General features: G+C 37.1%; 1 protein-coding gene across 1 annotated transcript in view; it reads left to right on the top strand.

The window, feature by feature from the left end:
* The window catches only part of HCN1 (hyperpolarization activated cyclic nucleotide gated potassium channel 1), a gene marked incomplete at both ends in the record, with an annotated part of 366195 nt that extends 348985 nt beyond the window's left edge, over positions 1–17210 (top strand). The window contains 2 exons of the mRNA XM_079916908.1: positions 12497–12661; positions 16345–17210. Of these exons, the coding sequence (XP_079773034.1) occupies positions 12497–12661; positions 16345–17210 (1031 nt within the window). The remainder of the gene's footprint in view (positions 1–12496; positions 12662–16344) is intronic.
* Between the last annotated feature and the right edge of the window lie 267 nt (positions 17211–17477).

Here is a 17477-nt window from a genome sequence, read left to right as displayed (position 1 = left end):
AGAGAATAAATTTGCCTTCAAGAGAAAAAGAAGTTGAGTGTCTTTCCTATATTTGGCATGATATCTAGAGAGTTAGAACTCCCCTCTCTATTTCATATAATCTCCTTTCCTAAGACAATATTTTATAAACAAATTTCTTCCTTAAGAGCATTGCAATACTATTGTGGATTGAGACCCAACTTCTTACCTTTAGAGGAATATTCTCTATGCCTAATCAAAATCCTACGATCCTGTGAAGCTGCTGTTTTTGCAATTGCATGAAAGCCTCCTTATAAACTGTTCTCTTAACCTGTGCTCATGATTATTTCATTCTAATGTCCTTTGTTTCCCCACCCCCCTTCCTTTTTTTCCTGTCCTCTCCATCCTTATGGTCTAAGCAGTGCAATTTCTACACTTCTTTCAGAGCCTAAGGCCTTTAATGCCACCAAAGTTGTACAGAACTGGATTTTTAGATTTTTATAAACTTTAAAGTCACTAGCAAATGCTTTAGCTTTGGAATTATTCTCAAGCTTTTGTTATATATTGTACTTGAATTTCTAATTAATTATAAAAGCTTTGAGTCAGGATCAGTATCTTTCATTTCTTTTATATTTCCCATAGTTTCCTCCAATGTGCTGGTACAAGGAAATCATTCATTGACTTGCATTTATGCTATCCCTTAAATTCCATTTCTTTTTGCCACCTTTTCCCAACTTATCTTAAACTAAGAACCCTATTTTAGATGCAAATTTGACAGCTACAAGAATTCATTTCCAAAAAAAGTCCACCATTGGCATTACCTAAGAACTTGTTAGAAATGCAGTCTCAGGCCCCACTCCAGACTTGCTAAATCCTAATCTTCTTTTCAGCAAGACACTAATGTGCATAAAGTGATCTTATGCATATTAAAATGTGGGAAACACTGCACTAAAGAATGCAGTCTGAATCAGTTGATCATTGACTTTTACATTCAATAAGCCAAGAAAATGTGTATTTAAATCTCTGTTTTATCATCCACATGTGTATGTGTGTTGTGTGAAAAAGAGAATAAAGAGAGAGAACCAGGGTAAATTTGGAGACAAACAACTTTTTTCCTGTAGTAGACTCACCTCATAATTATCTAGTGAATATATTTTCTATTTAGACTATTATTCCTGCTATACTTTTTAAAATTTTATGTTAAACCACATAGGAAAACAGAGCTGTCAAGATATTACTTCAGAAAACACACTTGAGGTATCTAAGAGCCGAAATTGTTTGATGAATTTTTAAAAAGCTGACTGCTTTTTAAAGGCATTTATAATTCAAGGTGTTTGATTAACTTTTAAAGAGTTGAGTGCTGGTAGATTTAAAATCAGAAGGAAAGATTTGGAGTGGTCTGGTAGATTTTTAAAGATGGATAGAAGCAGGAAAACTGTAGTCTTACTCTTCTTAGCTTTGATATCTTTATGTGATTTTTGTTCCAATCCCATAACACATCCCCTTTAATCTTCTGTATATCATGTGGGTTAACATGGGGCTAGCAGTGATTGTTTCCTATCTACCCCATAGATATTCTGAAAATCACTGTGATAGTCCATAAGTATTGTAATTTGCCGATGACAGGTAGTATAAATGTATAGTAGATATCAGTTTATAAATAGTATTGTGTGAAGCTGATTTTATGCAGACATTAGGAATGTAAAGACACAGACATCCTAAGGAAGGGGAAGGGGAGAGAGGTTAAGGAGTGAAAAGTATAAACCTTAATAGAAACCTCCACATATCCAACAGAATGGAACAGTAATGTCCTAAAAGTGTAATCAATAGGAACCAGATAAAAGATAAGGGTGACGTAGCATCTGATGGATAGGACCAATGCTCCTCATAAAGATCTGGCTATTTGGGATGTTGTGTTCAAATGTTAGCACCTTGTTTTATGAAGAATGTTTCCAATCCAGTGTATAAGTCTTTCTGCTTCTCATCAGTTGATTGACTCATTCATTCCTTGCTCCGTGAACCAAGTGATATTGTGTGACTAAATCTATGGTGAGGGCTAGACACTGCAAATGTGATTGTTGTACTTTTCATTGAATACCTTATAGTTTAGCATCGAGAAATATCATATAGACAAATAAGTGTAATAATGTGCTGTAGAGGCTAAGATGCAAGATGATCAAAGTAGAGTAGAGGCACAAAGATGAATTCTCCCTGGGGTAACTAAGAAAAGGTGTCCATCGGTGTGAAGCCATCTTACTTGAGACAAGTCTAATGAATTGGGATGGTTAGTTTATGAACAAATTGTTTATGAGAGGGTGGAGGGTGTGGGAGATGACTGTTATATTTCACAAATTTGGAAGGTTACTTGATCTATGAAGCATTACTTTTTCCTTGGTTCTAGCAGGTAGAGCCAAAATCACAGGAAAAAATACAGAGAAAGGAGTAGAAACATAAGGGAAAAAGGAACTTATGTTGTGAGAGTGTCCATACTGCAGTAGGCTTGTACCGGGCACTTTTTTGGCACTTTTTTAGGTAAATCTCATAACAATTTTGCCAGTGCATAAGTTGTCTGAGGTGTCGCTACTAGAGTCAATACTCAGAGCCCCAGGTGACCACCCTAATCTCGTGTTTTAAGAGAAATAAATTGACCAAACATATGGGGAGAGCTAAGATTCATTTGACAAGATAATAACTTTAAATGAATAAATAATCATAAATCACTGCATGAGCTGCAGCAGAGGACACTAATAATTGTGTAAGTACCACTGTTTCTCTGGGAATTGAAGTATTCAGTTAGATATTTAGAAGAAAAAGCAGAATTGGGTTTTCTGTTTATTAGAATAGCTGTCATGCTATAAAATCTATCTATATATAATATATATCTGTATTTGGAAATATGTTATATCTAATCTCTCTTTCAGAAAATTATTTTAAAAATGTGAAATGTTTCAAAATACATCAAATATCAATACTACAAAATTTACATCTATTTTATGTTTTATCCTACTCTAAATTTTAGATCCTTATTTAGATCCATTTGACACTTAAAGTGCTTCTTCTACCAGCCAAGCTTGATATACAAATTGCTTTAAGCCAAATGTTACCTCACCATGCCATAAGAGGTGGTATTTTACTAGTTCACTAATATAAATATGGAAAGATTACAAATACAAATAGAAAGCTAAAAGGTGACATTTCCGAGCTTCCCTGGTGGCGCAGTGGTTGAGAGTCCGCCTGCCGACGCAGGGGACACGGGTTCGTGCCCCGGTCTGGGAAGATCCCACATGCCGTGGAGCGGCTAGGCCCGTGAGCCATGGCCGCTGAGCCTGCGCGTCCGGAGCCTGTGCTCCGCAACGGCAGAGGCCACAACAGTGAGAGGCCTGCGTACCAAAAAAAAAAAAAAGTGATATTTCCTCTTGCACATTATTATGAGGCACTGGATTAGAAACCCAAATAATTTCTAGGAAATTAGTATTTTAATGCACAGCAGAGAATTACTTTTAGTTCATCATATCGGGTATAAAAGATGGAAGCAGCTCTTGCTTAGGTTACTATGAGCAGCCGAGCACAAATTTTCCCATAAATTCTGGAAACTCAGGTTTAAACACTTTCATTACCTTACAAAACATGTCATAAGTTCATGATTAACTCTGTGTTACTGCAATATCAAGCTCTGTTTTAGAGGTCAGAGAAATATTTCTGAGTTGCAAAATTCTTGAGGCCATTTGCCCTACCTTATAAAATGACTGTTTATATAGGTGATGGTAATGTCAGGTGGACTGAAATGTTTATAATCAGGGTTAGCTAATGTCAGCAAAAATAGCATTGGGTGGTTGATATATCTCATACCCTAAGGATTATTAAAAGTATATATATATATATAGTGTGGTAGGCCAAATTTAATCTCCCGGGACACATTTCTTATGATGCTGAAAAACGGAAACAGAGATTTATAATACTCCTGTGATGGAATGCATTACTCTCGGTTTCCCTCTTGAGTAAGTGAGATAACTTAACCTGTAAAGAAAATAAGTTATCTTGTAGAGGAAAACAGGAGAATAATGCAGAAATAAAATTAATATGCCAAGTTCCCATTACTTGTGAACTTAATTATCATTTAGAAATTTGTATCCAGATGAAAGGATATATTTCCAAGTAAATTTGCATTAAGATTTTTAAAGCAGTGATTACACCACTAGGAAATCGCTAGTTGAGTTCTCAGAGAGTAGACAAACAAGGAAAAAGGGCAGAAAGATTGAAAGAAGCAACAGAGTCTAGAAAATATGCCAGAAGACTCTGTTTTTATTTTTATTTTTTTGTTTTTAAAAGGTTATATCTGTAAGCTGCACTCAGCTTGTTCTTTGGGAGTTCAATTTTATTTCATTTTATATTTTATTTTATTTTCCTTGGGAAGTCAATCTGAGCACCCAAAAACAAGTTAATTTTCTAGATAGTGAGTAATAACATATCCACCTTGAAGAAAACATTACCAAACCTTCTAGGTACTTTCTTCCTTATATACATTACACAAAAACCTCAAAGATATATTGTGCTGCTTAAAGAAGGTGCTTAAAGTGTTCGGCAAGTTCTGTTGCAAAGAGAAGATCCTCAGCAGGGGAGCCATTATTATGCCATCTTAAAACTTAAGGCTAGAATTTAGTGTCAATCTGGGGTTTGTCCACTATCATTGATGTACTCATCAGCATTTTAAAACAATTTCACTGGGCTAAGAACCCAAGGCAGCAGGCACCGCTAGGGATAAAATAATGTTACTGTATGGTTGTTGTCTTTAAAATGTCTTAAACTAGCTAGGGAGATAAGGTCAATAGTTAGGAAACAAGTAGAAAACACAATACAAGAAATTAAAAATAGTGATGAACTAATATCTACATAATTCCTAAGGAGCCCAAAGGATAGTATGAGATACAAATGACTAAATTGGTTTTTCTCTCTGTCTTTTACACACACACACACACACACACACGCACGCACGCACAGCGTAAATACACAAAAACTCAATCTGTAACACCTAACACAGGACTCTCTTCACTCAATAAGTAGATCCCCAAAATAACTTATTATCAAGAGAAAATTAATTTACAAAGAAACACCTACTCTATTCATATGGAATCTGGAAATTCAGTTCATGAAATCTAAGATTCTTTTATGATCAGGGTTACTTTTTCTCATTGCTAAGTGTGTGGCATTGTTTATTTCTCTTCACGGTGGAAACAAAGAGTATGGAGGCATTAAAAGAAGAAAGGACTATTTAAATAGGTTTTCACACTGACCAGTGACTATTTCTAGAATATACCCTCATGAATATACCCTCATCTGATCTGTTTCTCACTAAGAAATTATTGAAGAGATGTTGAGAGATAAAGACTGAAGAGTTTTATGTTGGGAATGAGCACAGCTCACTAGATAACTTCTGAAAGGACTTTGCTAGTGAAAATCTATATTTAGCCCTTAGTTTTTCCACAGGTGATTGAAACTCATTTTGTAGAACATGTTGCTCTTTGGTTCAATGATTCATTTCAGCAAACATTAAACACCTACCAGATGCCATGGAAGCACTAAAGATATAAAACTCAGTGGAACTTTAGATATAAAATATGACCGAAGTCTGAAGTTATGGACTAAATGTTGATAAAACTCTAGAGATATAATTGAATTTTACATTTTACAGATAAATAGATGAAGGTCCAGAGAATATAAGTATTTGTCCAAATCTTCACAACCAAGATCAATCAGTCTGAGACTGTAACACTGGACTCCTAATCCCAGGCCAATACTCTTTATACTACACCAAAAAGAAAAAAAAAATCTCTAAAATAACCTAAGAAATTGGATGTCTGTTAAGGTAGCAGAATCAGCAGGTAACCATCACTGCTGCAGAAAATCACCAAAATAGCATTCTACTTCATTAGTTGGCAAGAAATCAACCAAATTGAAATATCAGTTTTCATTCAAAAAATCACAAAAGGTAAAGAATTACATAAGTACATTGTATTTTAAATAGAATTTAATTAAGAAGTAAGATTTGCTGGACAATAACACCTCTGAAGTTTTCTCATAAAACATGTACTCATTTTTTTATATAGGCCTAAAATATTATTTAAGCACCATCCTCTAGGAAGATTTCTTCTCATACCAAAGACAGTATTTAACTGATTCATCAGTTAATTATGGGGACCTATACCATGTAACACATGTCCATCTACTCCATTTAGCTACATATATTGTATATCCATTATACGAGGACTCCAGACAATAGAAACCAGAAAATCATTTGCAAAGAATAATCTAGAGAAAACATGAATATATTTATATCTATGCTGAAATAAATCTATTTTTACTATGTCTCCAAAATGACTATAAGTATTGAGAGTAGCTATATTTTTTCTAATTTTTAAATTTATTTTTTAAAGTACAAAAGTAATATATAAATATAGGCTCGTTGTGAAAAATATTCAAATAATTTTTAAGCATACAGAAAAGTAAATACAAATCCATTTCTTTACATAAGATGATCCTCAATACATGTCTTTATCTCTTCCCTTTCCAGAGACCAAATTAAAAGTAGTAAAGGAATATTATGAAGTTTTGCTTTCACAATAAAAAGAAAGAAATGTGGGAAGGAAGTCTCTCCCTCTCTGTGGACACTGTATGAGGATGTAAATTCTTGTAGTTGCTGCTTTGAACTTGTGATCATGAGAGGTTGGCCAAGAAAATAAAGTCATGCCAGCACAGTGCCTCAGCATCACTGAGATACTAAATCCACACTAGCCCTGCCTCCCAGATTTTTATAATTAAGTTATTTTATTGGTAAGCCAGTATTATTCAGGTATTCTGTAACATGCAGTTAAGAAAACTTTTGGAAGTGACGGATATGCTGATGGTTTCAGAGGTACATGGAGATGTCCAAACTTATCAAACTGTATACATTAAATATGTGCAGATTTTTGGTATATCAATTATACCTCAATAAAGCTGTTTTTTTGTTTTTTGTTTCTTAGCTTAGTTTTTTTAAAAGAGCAAGAGGGACATAAATAGTATTTCAGGACAAGAGACATGGTGTTATGGACTGGATGTCCTTGTCTCTCCCAAGTTCAATAAGTTGAATCCCTAATCCCCAACGTGGTAGTATTTGGAAGTGGAGCCTTAGGTAGTTGAATTAGATGAGGTGACTGGGGGTGGGAACTTCCTGATGGGATTAGTGACAGTGTTGGTAAAGGAAGAGATGGGGGCTCTCTCTGCCATGTGAGGACACAGTGAGAATTTGGCCATCGGCAAGCCAGGAAGAGAGCTCTCACCAGAACCCAACCATACTGTCACCCTGATTTTGGACCTCCAGGCTCCAGAAATGTGAGAAAATAAATTTCTGTTGTTTAAGACAATTTTTTTAAAATTATGCTCGTGGTTACTGATGAAACTTGAAGGAAAAGTAGAGGGAACTTGGAATATAATGCTGAGGGCTATGACCAAGAAGAGAGCAAAGCTCCTGGCAAAACTCCAGAAAAGCTGCTAGCTAAGAGACAGTGTGATGACAGAGGGCCAACTGAAAAGTGAGGGTAAACAGTGACTTAGGGAAGGTCTCTGTGTGGTACAGTGGACTCTCTGTCCCTCCCTTGACATTGCAGAACAGGCTGTAACCAAGCATTTATTTTCCTGAGGAGAGAAAAAAGCAAGTGGTTCTTCTCTAAAGTAACTGAACAAGGCAGAGAACTAGAACAATTAAGAGAGATGTTGGTAACCTTGGAGTACAGCCCTCCTTATTCTGGCATTTAGGGAAATTTGAGGATAAACTTCCCACCTATTCACCCTAAAGAGAAACTCCAGATCAATAAATGCTGCCACATCACTAGAGTTTTCATCCTCAACAGAAATGGACATCAACAGGTAACTTGAAGAAAACATTTAATATACAAGGGAAAGATCTAGACACAGAGACAAAAACAATGATTCCAGAGTAAAGAGAAAGAATTCAGAAAACAGAACAGAAACTAAAATATAAAATATAATAAAGATAAAATATAAAGACAAAACTTTTTGTTTCCATTTTACAGTTTATTGCAACATGTATATATAATTCAAAGTATACAATTCAATCTTTTTAGAAATTTCCCAAATTATGAAACCAACACTATGAAAGCCAAGCCAAACAGGTTTAGGTTTTCATCACCCCAACAAGATTCCTCCTGCCCACTTATTGTTAATCTTTTCCACCCACTTCCCCAAGCAACCACTAATATGTTATCTGTCACTATAGATTTCCCTTTTCTGGATTATTTATATCAGTGGAAGCACGTACTATATGGACTGTCATGTGTTGCTTCTTTCACTATGTTTGTGAAACATTCTGAGGTTCATCCACATACAATATATCCATATTGTAGCATATATTCATTATTCAAAACCAGATCTCTAACAACTACCAGAAGATAGAGGATATTACATTCACAACAAAAGAGAATGATATAATGAGAAAGCAACAAATATAAGAAAGTGGAAAGCATTTGTAAATTAAAAATATAAGTGTCAAATTAAAAATACATTAAAAAAAATGAAAGGTAAAGTTGAGGAAATCACCTACAATAATAATCACTATTTTTAGGTTTGTTTATATTCCTTCATATCTTGGGGTTTTTTCTCTTCTGTGCACTTAGATATTAAATTTTAAGTAACTTTTAAAAAATAAAAGTTGTATATCCACAAATAAAAATAATTTAGATAAAGGAAAGTTGAAAAAAGATGTAAACAGTATATCTACATAAAGGAATATTTTTCAACGGAGCAGTGCATATTGGTAGATTTTATTGTCATTTTTTTCATACTATATGTGATCATTTTTATCATGCTATAATTAAAACCTTGTATCCTGCTTTTCTCTGTTAAACTTTCATGACCATTCTACTATTAATATTAATACATAGACTTTAAAAGCTTTACTTTTAATAATTGCCACATAGTTGATTATGAATCTTGACTTATTATTCATTTAAGGCATTCCCATATTTTCAGATGCATACATAAATGCATAATGTATATCACCATGTAAATAACATTGTTCTGATTACAGACTATTTCCTTAGGCTAGATTGTCAAGTGAAATTTCTGGATAAAGTGTATGGATACATTTTAAGGTCTTTGTTATGTATCATTGGATTATTTTCCAAGAGGCTTATAACCATTCTATATGACAACTTGTACAGATTTGAAAGCAACACTTAGCAATAAAAACATTTCTCATCAGTATGTTTGACATAATTTAGCAATCATAAGTTATATAATATGGCATTAGTACTATAGTGACACAGGAGTTTAATTTGGGGGTAGTGTCGAAAATACTTTTATTACATTTTTTTAAAATTAGAGTAGCTGACAAATTCCATCATATGATAATATGCTTTATGCTTAAACACTGACCAATAGAGGTTTATCTTGCTACGCACACCAAAGGTACACACACACAAATACACCCACAAACGTGCACACAAACATGAACAGTCCACAATATTATTTTTTCATTTTTAATCACATTTATTGTTTTCTTTCTAATTTTACAAGTAATGAATGTTCATTGCAGACAGCTAGAATTACATAAAAGCCTGACGTAAAAAAGAACAATCACCCATAATCCCCATCCCCCAGAAATAACTACCATTAGCATTCTGATGCATTTCCTCCCAGTGTCTACATATTTTTTTTAAATAATTGAAGTACAATTAACCTACAACACTATGTTAGTTCTAGGTGCACAACTCTTTTAACCTTTCTACTAGATTTATGTTTGGTTGGGCTACTACCTTTAATGTCTATTTGCCTTTACCAATGAGATTTTTTCTTTTATAACTTTCATATTTCTATTTCTGTCCTTTTCTTTTTTGCTTAGAGAAGTCCCTTTAACATTTCTTGTAAAACTGGTTGTGGTACTGAACTCTTTTAGCTTTTTCTTGTTTGTAAAAATCTCTATCTCTCTTTCCAATCTGAATGACAGCTTTGCTGGGTAGAGTATTCTTGGTTGTACATTTCTTCCTTTCATCACTTTAAACATATTATGCCACTCCCTTCTGACCTGTGAAGTTTTTGGTGAAAACTCAGCTGGTGATCTTATGCAAAGTTCCCTTGTAACTAGTTGGTTTTACTTTGCTGCTTTTAATATTCTCTTTTTATCGTTAATTTTTGCCATTTTAATTATAATGTGTCTTGGTGTGGTCCTCCTTGGGTTGATCCTCCTTGGGATTCTCTGTGCTTCCTGGACCTGGATGTTTGTTTCCTTTCCCAGGTTAGGGAATTTTTCAGCTATTGTTTCTTCAAATGTGTTCTCTGCTCCCTTTTCCTCTCTCTTCTCCTTCTGGGACTCCGATAATGCAAATGTTAGTGTGCTTAATGTTTCCCAGAGGTCCCTTAAACTATCCTAATTTTTTTAAAAAATCCTTTTTCCTGTTTTCTGTTCAGATGAGTGATTTTTACTACTCTGTCTTCCAATTTACTGATCCAGTCCTCTGTATCATCTAATGTACCTTTGATTCCTGCTGGTTCAGAGGTTGCTGGCTGCTGGTGGGTGGGGTTGGGTCCCAGCATGGTGGGCTGCATGGCGCAGAGAGTCCCAGGGCTGGCGCTGGCCCATTGGTGGATGGGGCTGGGTTCCAGTGTTAATAGGGTAGAGGGAGGATTCCAAAGTGGTGCTTGCCAGCATCAGTGTCATTGGGGTATAATGAGCTCCCCAAAATGGATGCCATCAGCATCTGTGTCCTCAGGGTGTGTCCCAGTTGCCTCCTGCCAATCTAGGAGGCTCTAAAAGATCAGTAAGTAGGTCTGACCCAGGCTTCTTCAAATTACTGTTTCTGCACAGGGTATTGGAGGGTGTAAGATTTTGTGTGCACCCTTCAAGAGCAGAGTCTACTTCCTACAACCCTCCAGCTCTCAAGAATGCAAGCCCCACTGGCCTTAAAGCCAGACTTTCTGGGGGTCATCTTCCTGGTGCAGGACCCGCAGGCTGAGGAGCCCAATGTGGGGCTCAGACCCCTCTCTCCCTAAGGGGAATCTCTGCAATAGTGATTATCCTCCCATTTGTGGGTCACCTACCCAGGGTTATGGGTCTTGACTATACAGCATGTCTGCCTCTTCTACCCTTCTCGTTGTGGTTCCTTCTTTATATCTTTTGTTGTAGAAAATCTCTTCTGCTAGTCTCCAGGTCATTCTCATACATACATTGCTCTGTATGTATTTGTAATTTTGGTGTGCCCATGGGAGGAGGTGAGCTCAGGGTCTTCCTACTCTGCCATGTTGGCCCGACCACAATATTGTTTATTAAATTTGAAATGTTTACGAGCACGAACAATAACAACATAATTGGTGGCTTAGGTGGCATTTCCTAAAATCCTCTCAATTGCCAGATTGGTTCAGATGCACTTCTTTAGTACTCCCAGAGTGCCTGCCTTCTATATTATTGCTCTCACCAGCTTGCACTTTAAATGAAATCTTAATTCAAATGAACTTTTTCTTTTTACTACCAGCAAATAAGTAATACAGAAGTAGATATGATGTTTGATTCATGTTTCCAGCCCTAACGTCAAGGACATAATGCCTACCATATAATTTACTCACTATGTTTATCAACATGAACTGAAATTCTTTAAATAAGTTCAGAGGAGTATGAATTTAGGCCCCTTTCAATAATTATTTTGCTTATTTCCTTTTGTTAGGAGACAGTGCATTTCAGAAACACTTCTCCCATTCCTTTTTTCAAATAGGTTATTTTGAAGGAAAGTTTTTCAATTATTTAAATTTTTTTAAGAAGCAAAGTCTATAGGATTTTAATACATAAATTTTGGGAAATGAAATAGAAAATCTTCACTTTTATCATTTATTTATCTAGCTAATAAGAAAATCCACGTTTGCAAATATTTACTTACCATATATTGGGAATCAAAATTACAACAAAATATTTTCCTTAGAAATTACTTAAATGAAAATCCCCTCTGTACATTTGGAATATAATTTTTATACTGATCTTACTGGGAATATATGAACTACATAAAACATTCCTATAATGCATACATCTGAACCTGTGATTCAATTTTGCTTAATCATAAGACTTTCTAAGCCAATGATTTTGGGCTCACTTTGGTTTCTGTCTATATAATACCATCTGCTCTCTGCCTTCCAGAATTCATAAGAACGTCTATCTGAGAATAGTCTCTTCCTGTTTTCAACTCCATTTTGGATTTATTATTCTTTCTTCTGCATATTTTTGTTTCAGGTGAATTGGAATTGGAACTGGAAGAAGATAATTTTGTTACAGCCTTCCCTTTGAACCAAAAGTCTCAATTGTTTAAAAAAAATAATATTTTAAGATTGAGTATTAGAAATTGGGCACTTTTAATTATCAGAAAGGATTTCCTGATAAAATAGAAAATGTTACTAATCATTGGTTTCTCACACCATGAGACTTTTTTCTTTTAGTTGTGGTAGGTCTTAATGGCCTTTTAAAGAAAATTGCCAAACAAATCTTTCTTCTTTGTTTTTATAGAGATTTGCCTGTTGACCAAGGGACGACGCACTGCCAGTGTTCGAGCTGATACATATTGTCGTCTTTATTCGCTTTCTGTGGACAATTTCAATGAGGTCCTGGAGGAATATCCAATGATGAGAAGAGCCTTTGAGACAGTAGCCATTGACCGACTAGATCGGATAGGTACTCTGTTCAGTTTTCTTCTTTGTGCACAATTCAGTTTTGTTTTTTGTTTTTTGCGGTATGCGGGCCTGTCACTGTTGTGGCCTCTCCCGTTGCGGAGCACAGGCTCCAGACGCGCAGGCTCAGCGGCCATGGCTCACGGGCCCAGCCGCTCCGCGGCATGTGGGATCTTCCCAGACCGGGGCACGAACCCGTGTCCCCTGCATCTGCAGACGGACTTTCAACCACTGCGCCAACCAGGGAAGCCCACAATTCAGTTTTAATCTAGTGGGCTGATACATATTTGCAATCATAAGTCCCAAATGCTAGTATATAGATTGCTTATTAATTAACATAGAAATATAGAAATAGCAATTAGCTCTAGCCATATTTCTAGAAAGATCTGAGGCTCTATCTAACTTTCTCTTCTAAGTATTCTAGGTTTGTTTATTCATCTCTATTTTTTCTAGCTACGCAATCTGATTTCACCAGTGATACCAAAACAATTTGAATCTTAAGGTAAAAAACAATGATTAAAAATTCTACACAGCATTAAAATAGAACTAAAAATGCAATAGTATGAGTCTACATTACAAACTAAATTTTATCACAAGGCTTTTTTTTTCATTTTTAAGGATCAACTTTACATTTATTCTTATATTAAGAATTGAAAACTTGTGTATTTTCATTGTCTCAGTAGAAACTTCTTGAAATGTTTGTAATACAGACTCAAGCAGAAAAAACCTTAATAGAAGTGCCCACATAGATGCTTTACTTTGCAAACATCAACTTATCTTAAAAATCTTCTCTGCTCTCAAATAAAAATATGTAAGTTAGACCTTACTAGTTACATTGGTTTAAAGATTTGAATAATTGCCATAGTAAAGTTAGATCAGATTGGCTTGCTGTTAACTTCCCAAGATATGCTAGAACATTCTGATGTTGGAAGGTGATATGCATTCATGTTCCACACCCAGATCCTCCTCCTGCACCCTACCCTCCTCTGTTCCCTTTCCCTGCTTAACTCTACTAGCTTTCATATCTCAGTTTAGACATCACGTCCCTGTAGAAACCTTCTTTGACCTTCTACCCTCTTAATAGTCTGAGTACCCTGGAGATATTCTCCCTTACTACTGGGAAGTTCCTCCATCACAGCACTGCTTTTATTATTTAAATTGCTCTAGAGATGCTAAGCTTTATGAATGTAGAGATCATATCTCATTTACTATTACATTCACAGTGCCTAGTACACAATGAATATTGTTGAAGAGAGTTAGGGAGGGATGAAGGAATCAGTGAACTCAAAGGAGATTGGGGTTGGGATCACTGGGAAGTAAATAAAGAGATACTTCAACTGCTTCATTTTTATTAAAGGTAAGGACTTTTGATTGACGTATGGTTGCGTCAGCTTTTCTTCTGCACTTTACATCTTTCTTTTCTTCTATATTGGTAGGACAACAGAGTGCATAAGGATCTGAAATTAGGTTAGGAGAAGTAAATGTAGTATTTGGACATTACCATTAGACACAGGACACATATTAAAAATCTTATTGATAACTTAGAGATGTAACAGGACGGAGTGTCCAGAAGACAGTGCCCATAAAAGAAGCGAGTATACCTAAAAGCATCTTTACTTAATTTGAAAATAACTTCCCTCTTTGTGGTGTGTGAGTGTTCATGGTAGAGCCAGAGACTAATTTCTGAGCATATGAGTTTTCTTCCTAAGCCAGCTAAACATATTTTGCAAAAGCATCAAATCAGGATATTTCAATAGAGAATTTCTGTTAATCTGATAGAGCATCACTTTCATCTAATTTATTACAGTTAATTTTTTATAAGAAAGTTTGCATGAAACAGTTTGCAATCAATAATATAGGCAATAAAATTGCTAGTGAGCACCAGTATTTCCATTTTTAATCTTCACAAAATTCTAACAGTGCATTAAAAGTTATAGTATTTTTCCACAAGGTCCCAGATACTTAGATTATGAAATGTTGACTATTCACATGATCACAAAAAAAATATTATCCTTCTCAGTGCTGTGGCCATTGCTTATAAATGCATATGTTATAGTTAATTAAGGGTATATGCAAAGTAAGCATTTATGTTTTCTACTAACGTAGAAGTTTTGTTCTTTGGGAAATTAGGACAATTCTGTAAGGAGAGAGAGAACTATTCATTTTGGCAGTCATTTAAAATGATTGCCTTTCCCAGCAGCCAAGTAAATTATATCATACATTTCCATTTGAAAATATTCCTTGTTAGTTTAGATGTGATACTTTATTTAGTGATATGGCAAATTGATTTACTTTTCAGTTACCATATTTACCTAGGTGATGATGCCATTAAAAAGTCACTGATTTTCCCCTCTTACATCAACCTACAATTGGTGCTAATTGTTATTTTGCCAGAGAACATCTCCTTATTGCAAACCACTCCAAAGACAATAGCGAGAAGGAGAGGTAATACTTGTTGAGGTTCTAGAATGAGCTGAGAGCTTGCCATACATTATGCCCCTGAATCCTCACAACAACCTCTCAGAAGAGGAAAGATAGAGCTTCCCTGGTGGCGCAGTGGTTAAAAGTCCGCCTGCCGATGCAGGGGACACGGGTTCGTGCCCCGCTCTGGGAAGATCCCACATGCCACGGAGCGGCTGGGCCCGTGAGCCATGGCCGCTGAGCCTGTGCGTCTGGAGCCTGTGCTCCGCAACGGGAGAGGCCACAACAGTGAGAGGTCCACATACCGCAAAAAAAAAAAAAAAAAAAGTAAGATTATGAAATAGTTCTCAATCTGGCTGCACACAAGAATCCCCTGGGGAAAGTTTATTTTAAAGTACCAAAATCTGGACCCATGTCTGTTTATTCTGATTTAATTGTTAGGGTGCAGATGTAAATAAGTAACTCTTAAAGCTCTAGAGATGACAAAAATATGCAGGTACAGCAGAGAACCACTGGTGTAGGGCACTGGTCAAAAGCAAAGGCCTTTGCTTCTCAAACTTGCATGTGACAACTACTAGGGGATCATAGTAAAAGGCAGCATCTGGTGCAGCAAGTGGATGAGGTCCAGGAGACTTCATTTCCAGCAAACACTCAACGTGATATAGATGTGGCTGCTTCATAGTCCGTAGTAAATCTGTGATCAGATCTACTGGTTTCCTGTCCCAGCTCTGTCACTTATTAACTATGTTTTCTTGGACATTACTCTTAACCTTCTTATGTTCCAGTCTCCTTTTGGGTGAAGTGGGATTATGAGCACACTTACCGCAAAGAGTTGTGGATTAAATAAAATAAATCTGCCTAAAGCCTTGGGTAGGGTGCCTGTCACATAGTATGTATTCCATTGCCCTTTCTTGAAAAAGAAGCTTTAAACTGAAATCTTGACTTCGGGCCCATCCTGCTCCAAATGCCCTTTCTTCTCCCAAGGTAACCCTCATGCAGATCTCTCCATTTCTTCTGTAAGATGGCTTTTGCCATATTACAGACTTTTCAACTTGACTCGTACAGAAGGTGAGATTTCCCAGAAAGATACAGGAAGCGTGAGAGACAGGAGCCATGTGTCTATTTGGTGTCTAAAGGTGAGTGCTTGGCTTTTAAGCCTCTTCTATGAAACACTGCCATCATTCTGTTTGCAGGAGCCAGTTGCGCTTGGAGTTGTCATCAGTCACTTATAGACTTTCTAAGTGCCTATCTTCCTTTCGCTGACAGGAAAGAAAAATTCAATTCTTCTGCAAAAGTTCCAGAAGGATCTGAACACTGGAGTTTTCAACAATCAGGAGAACGAGATCCTGAAGCAGATTGTGAAACACGACAGGGAGATGGTGCAGGCCATCGGTCCCATCAGTTACCCTCAAATGACAGCCCTGAATTCCACGTCTTCAACTACCACCCCGACCTCTCGCGGGAGGACGCAATCTCCGCCGGTGTACACAGCCACCAGTCTGTCTCATGGCAACCTGCACTCCCCCAGCCCCAGCACACAGACCCCCCAGCCGTCGGCCATCCTCTCGCCCTGCTCCTACGCCACTGCGGTCTGCAGCCCTCCCGTTCAGAGCCCGTTAGCCACTCGAACTTTCCACTACGCCTCCCCCACTGCTTCCCAGCTGTCACTCACTCAGCAGCAGGCACAGCAGCCACCGCAGACCAAGCAGCAGCCCCAGACTCCACAGACACCCAGCAGCTCCGCACCGAAAAACGAAGTGCACAAGAGCACGCAGGCGCTTCACAACACCAGCCTGACCCGAGAAGTCAGGCCCCTCTCGGCCTCGCAGCCCTCGCTGCCCCATGAGGTTTCCACCCTGATTTCCAGACCACATCCCACTGTGGGCGAGTCCCTGGCGTCCATCCCTCCACCCGTGACCACGGTGCACGGCTCGGGCCTGCAGGCAGGGATCAGGGGCACGGTCCCCCAGCGGGTCACCCTGTTCCGACAGATGTCATCGGGAGCCATCCCCCCCAGCCGGGGAGTCCCACCGGCACCCCCTCCACCAGCAGCTGCTCACCAGAGGGAGTCTTCCTCAGTCTTACATACAGACCCAGAGACAGAAAAGCCAAGATTTGCTTCAAATTTATGATGCCTGCTGATTGTCAAAGCAGAAAGAAATACTCTAATAAACTGAGAATATTCTCAGATCTTATTTTATTCTATCTCCTGATAGATCCCTATAGCCTACTATGAAGAGATATTTTAGACAGCTCTGGCCTACATGCAAAATGTAAAAAATATATATATATACACACATATACTATTAAATCTATATCTAAAAATCTCAAGAAAAGTTCAAAAGACTTGTTTAGCATTCAGTGTTTTATGTCTTCCTTTCTTTAAATCATTAAAGGAT

Source organism: Stenella coeruleoalba (assembly GCF_951394435.1).
Source record: "Stenella coeruleoalba genome assembly, chromosome: 3".
Taxonomy (NCBI): Eukaryota; Metazoa; Chordata; class Mammalia; order Artiodactyla; family Delphinidae; genus Stenella; species Stenella coeruleoalba.
Note: the sequence above shows the minus strand (reverse complement) of the source record. Positions and strands in the feature narration are given on the sequence as shown.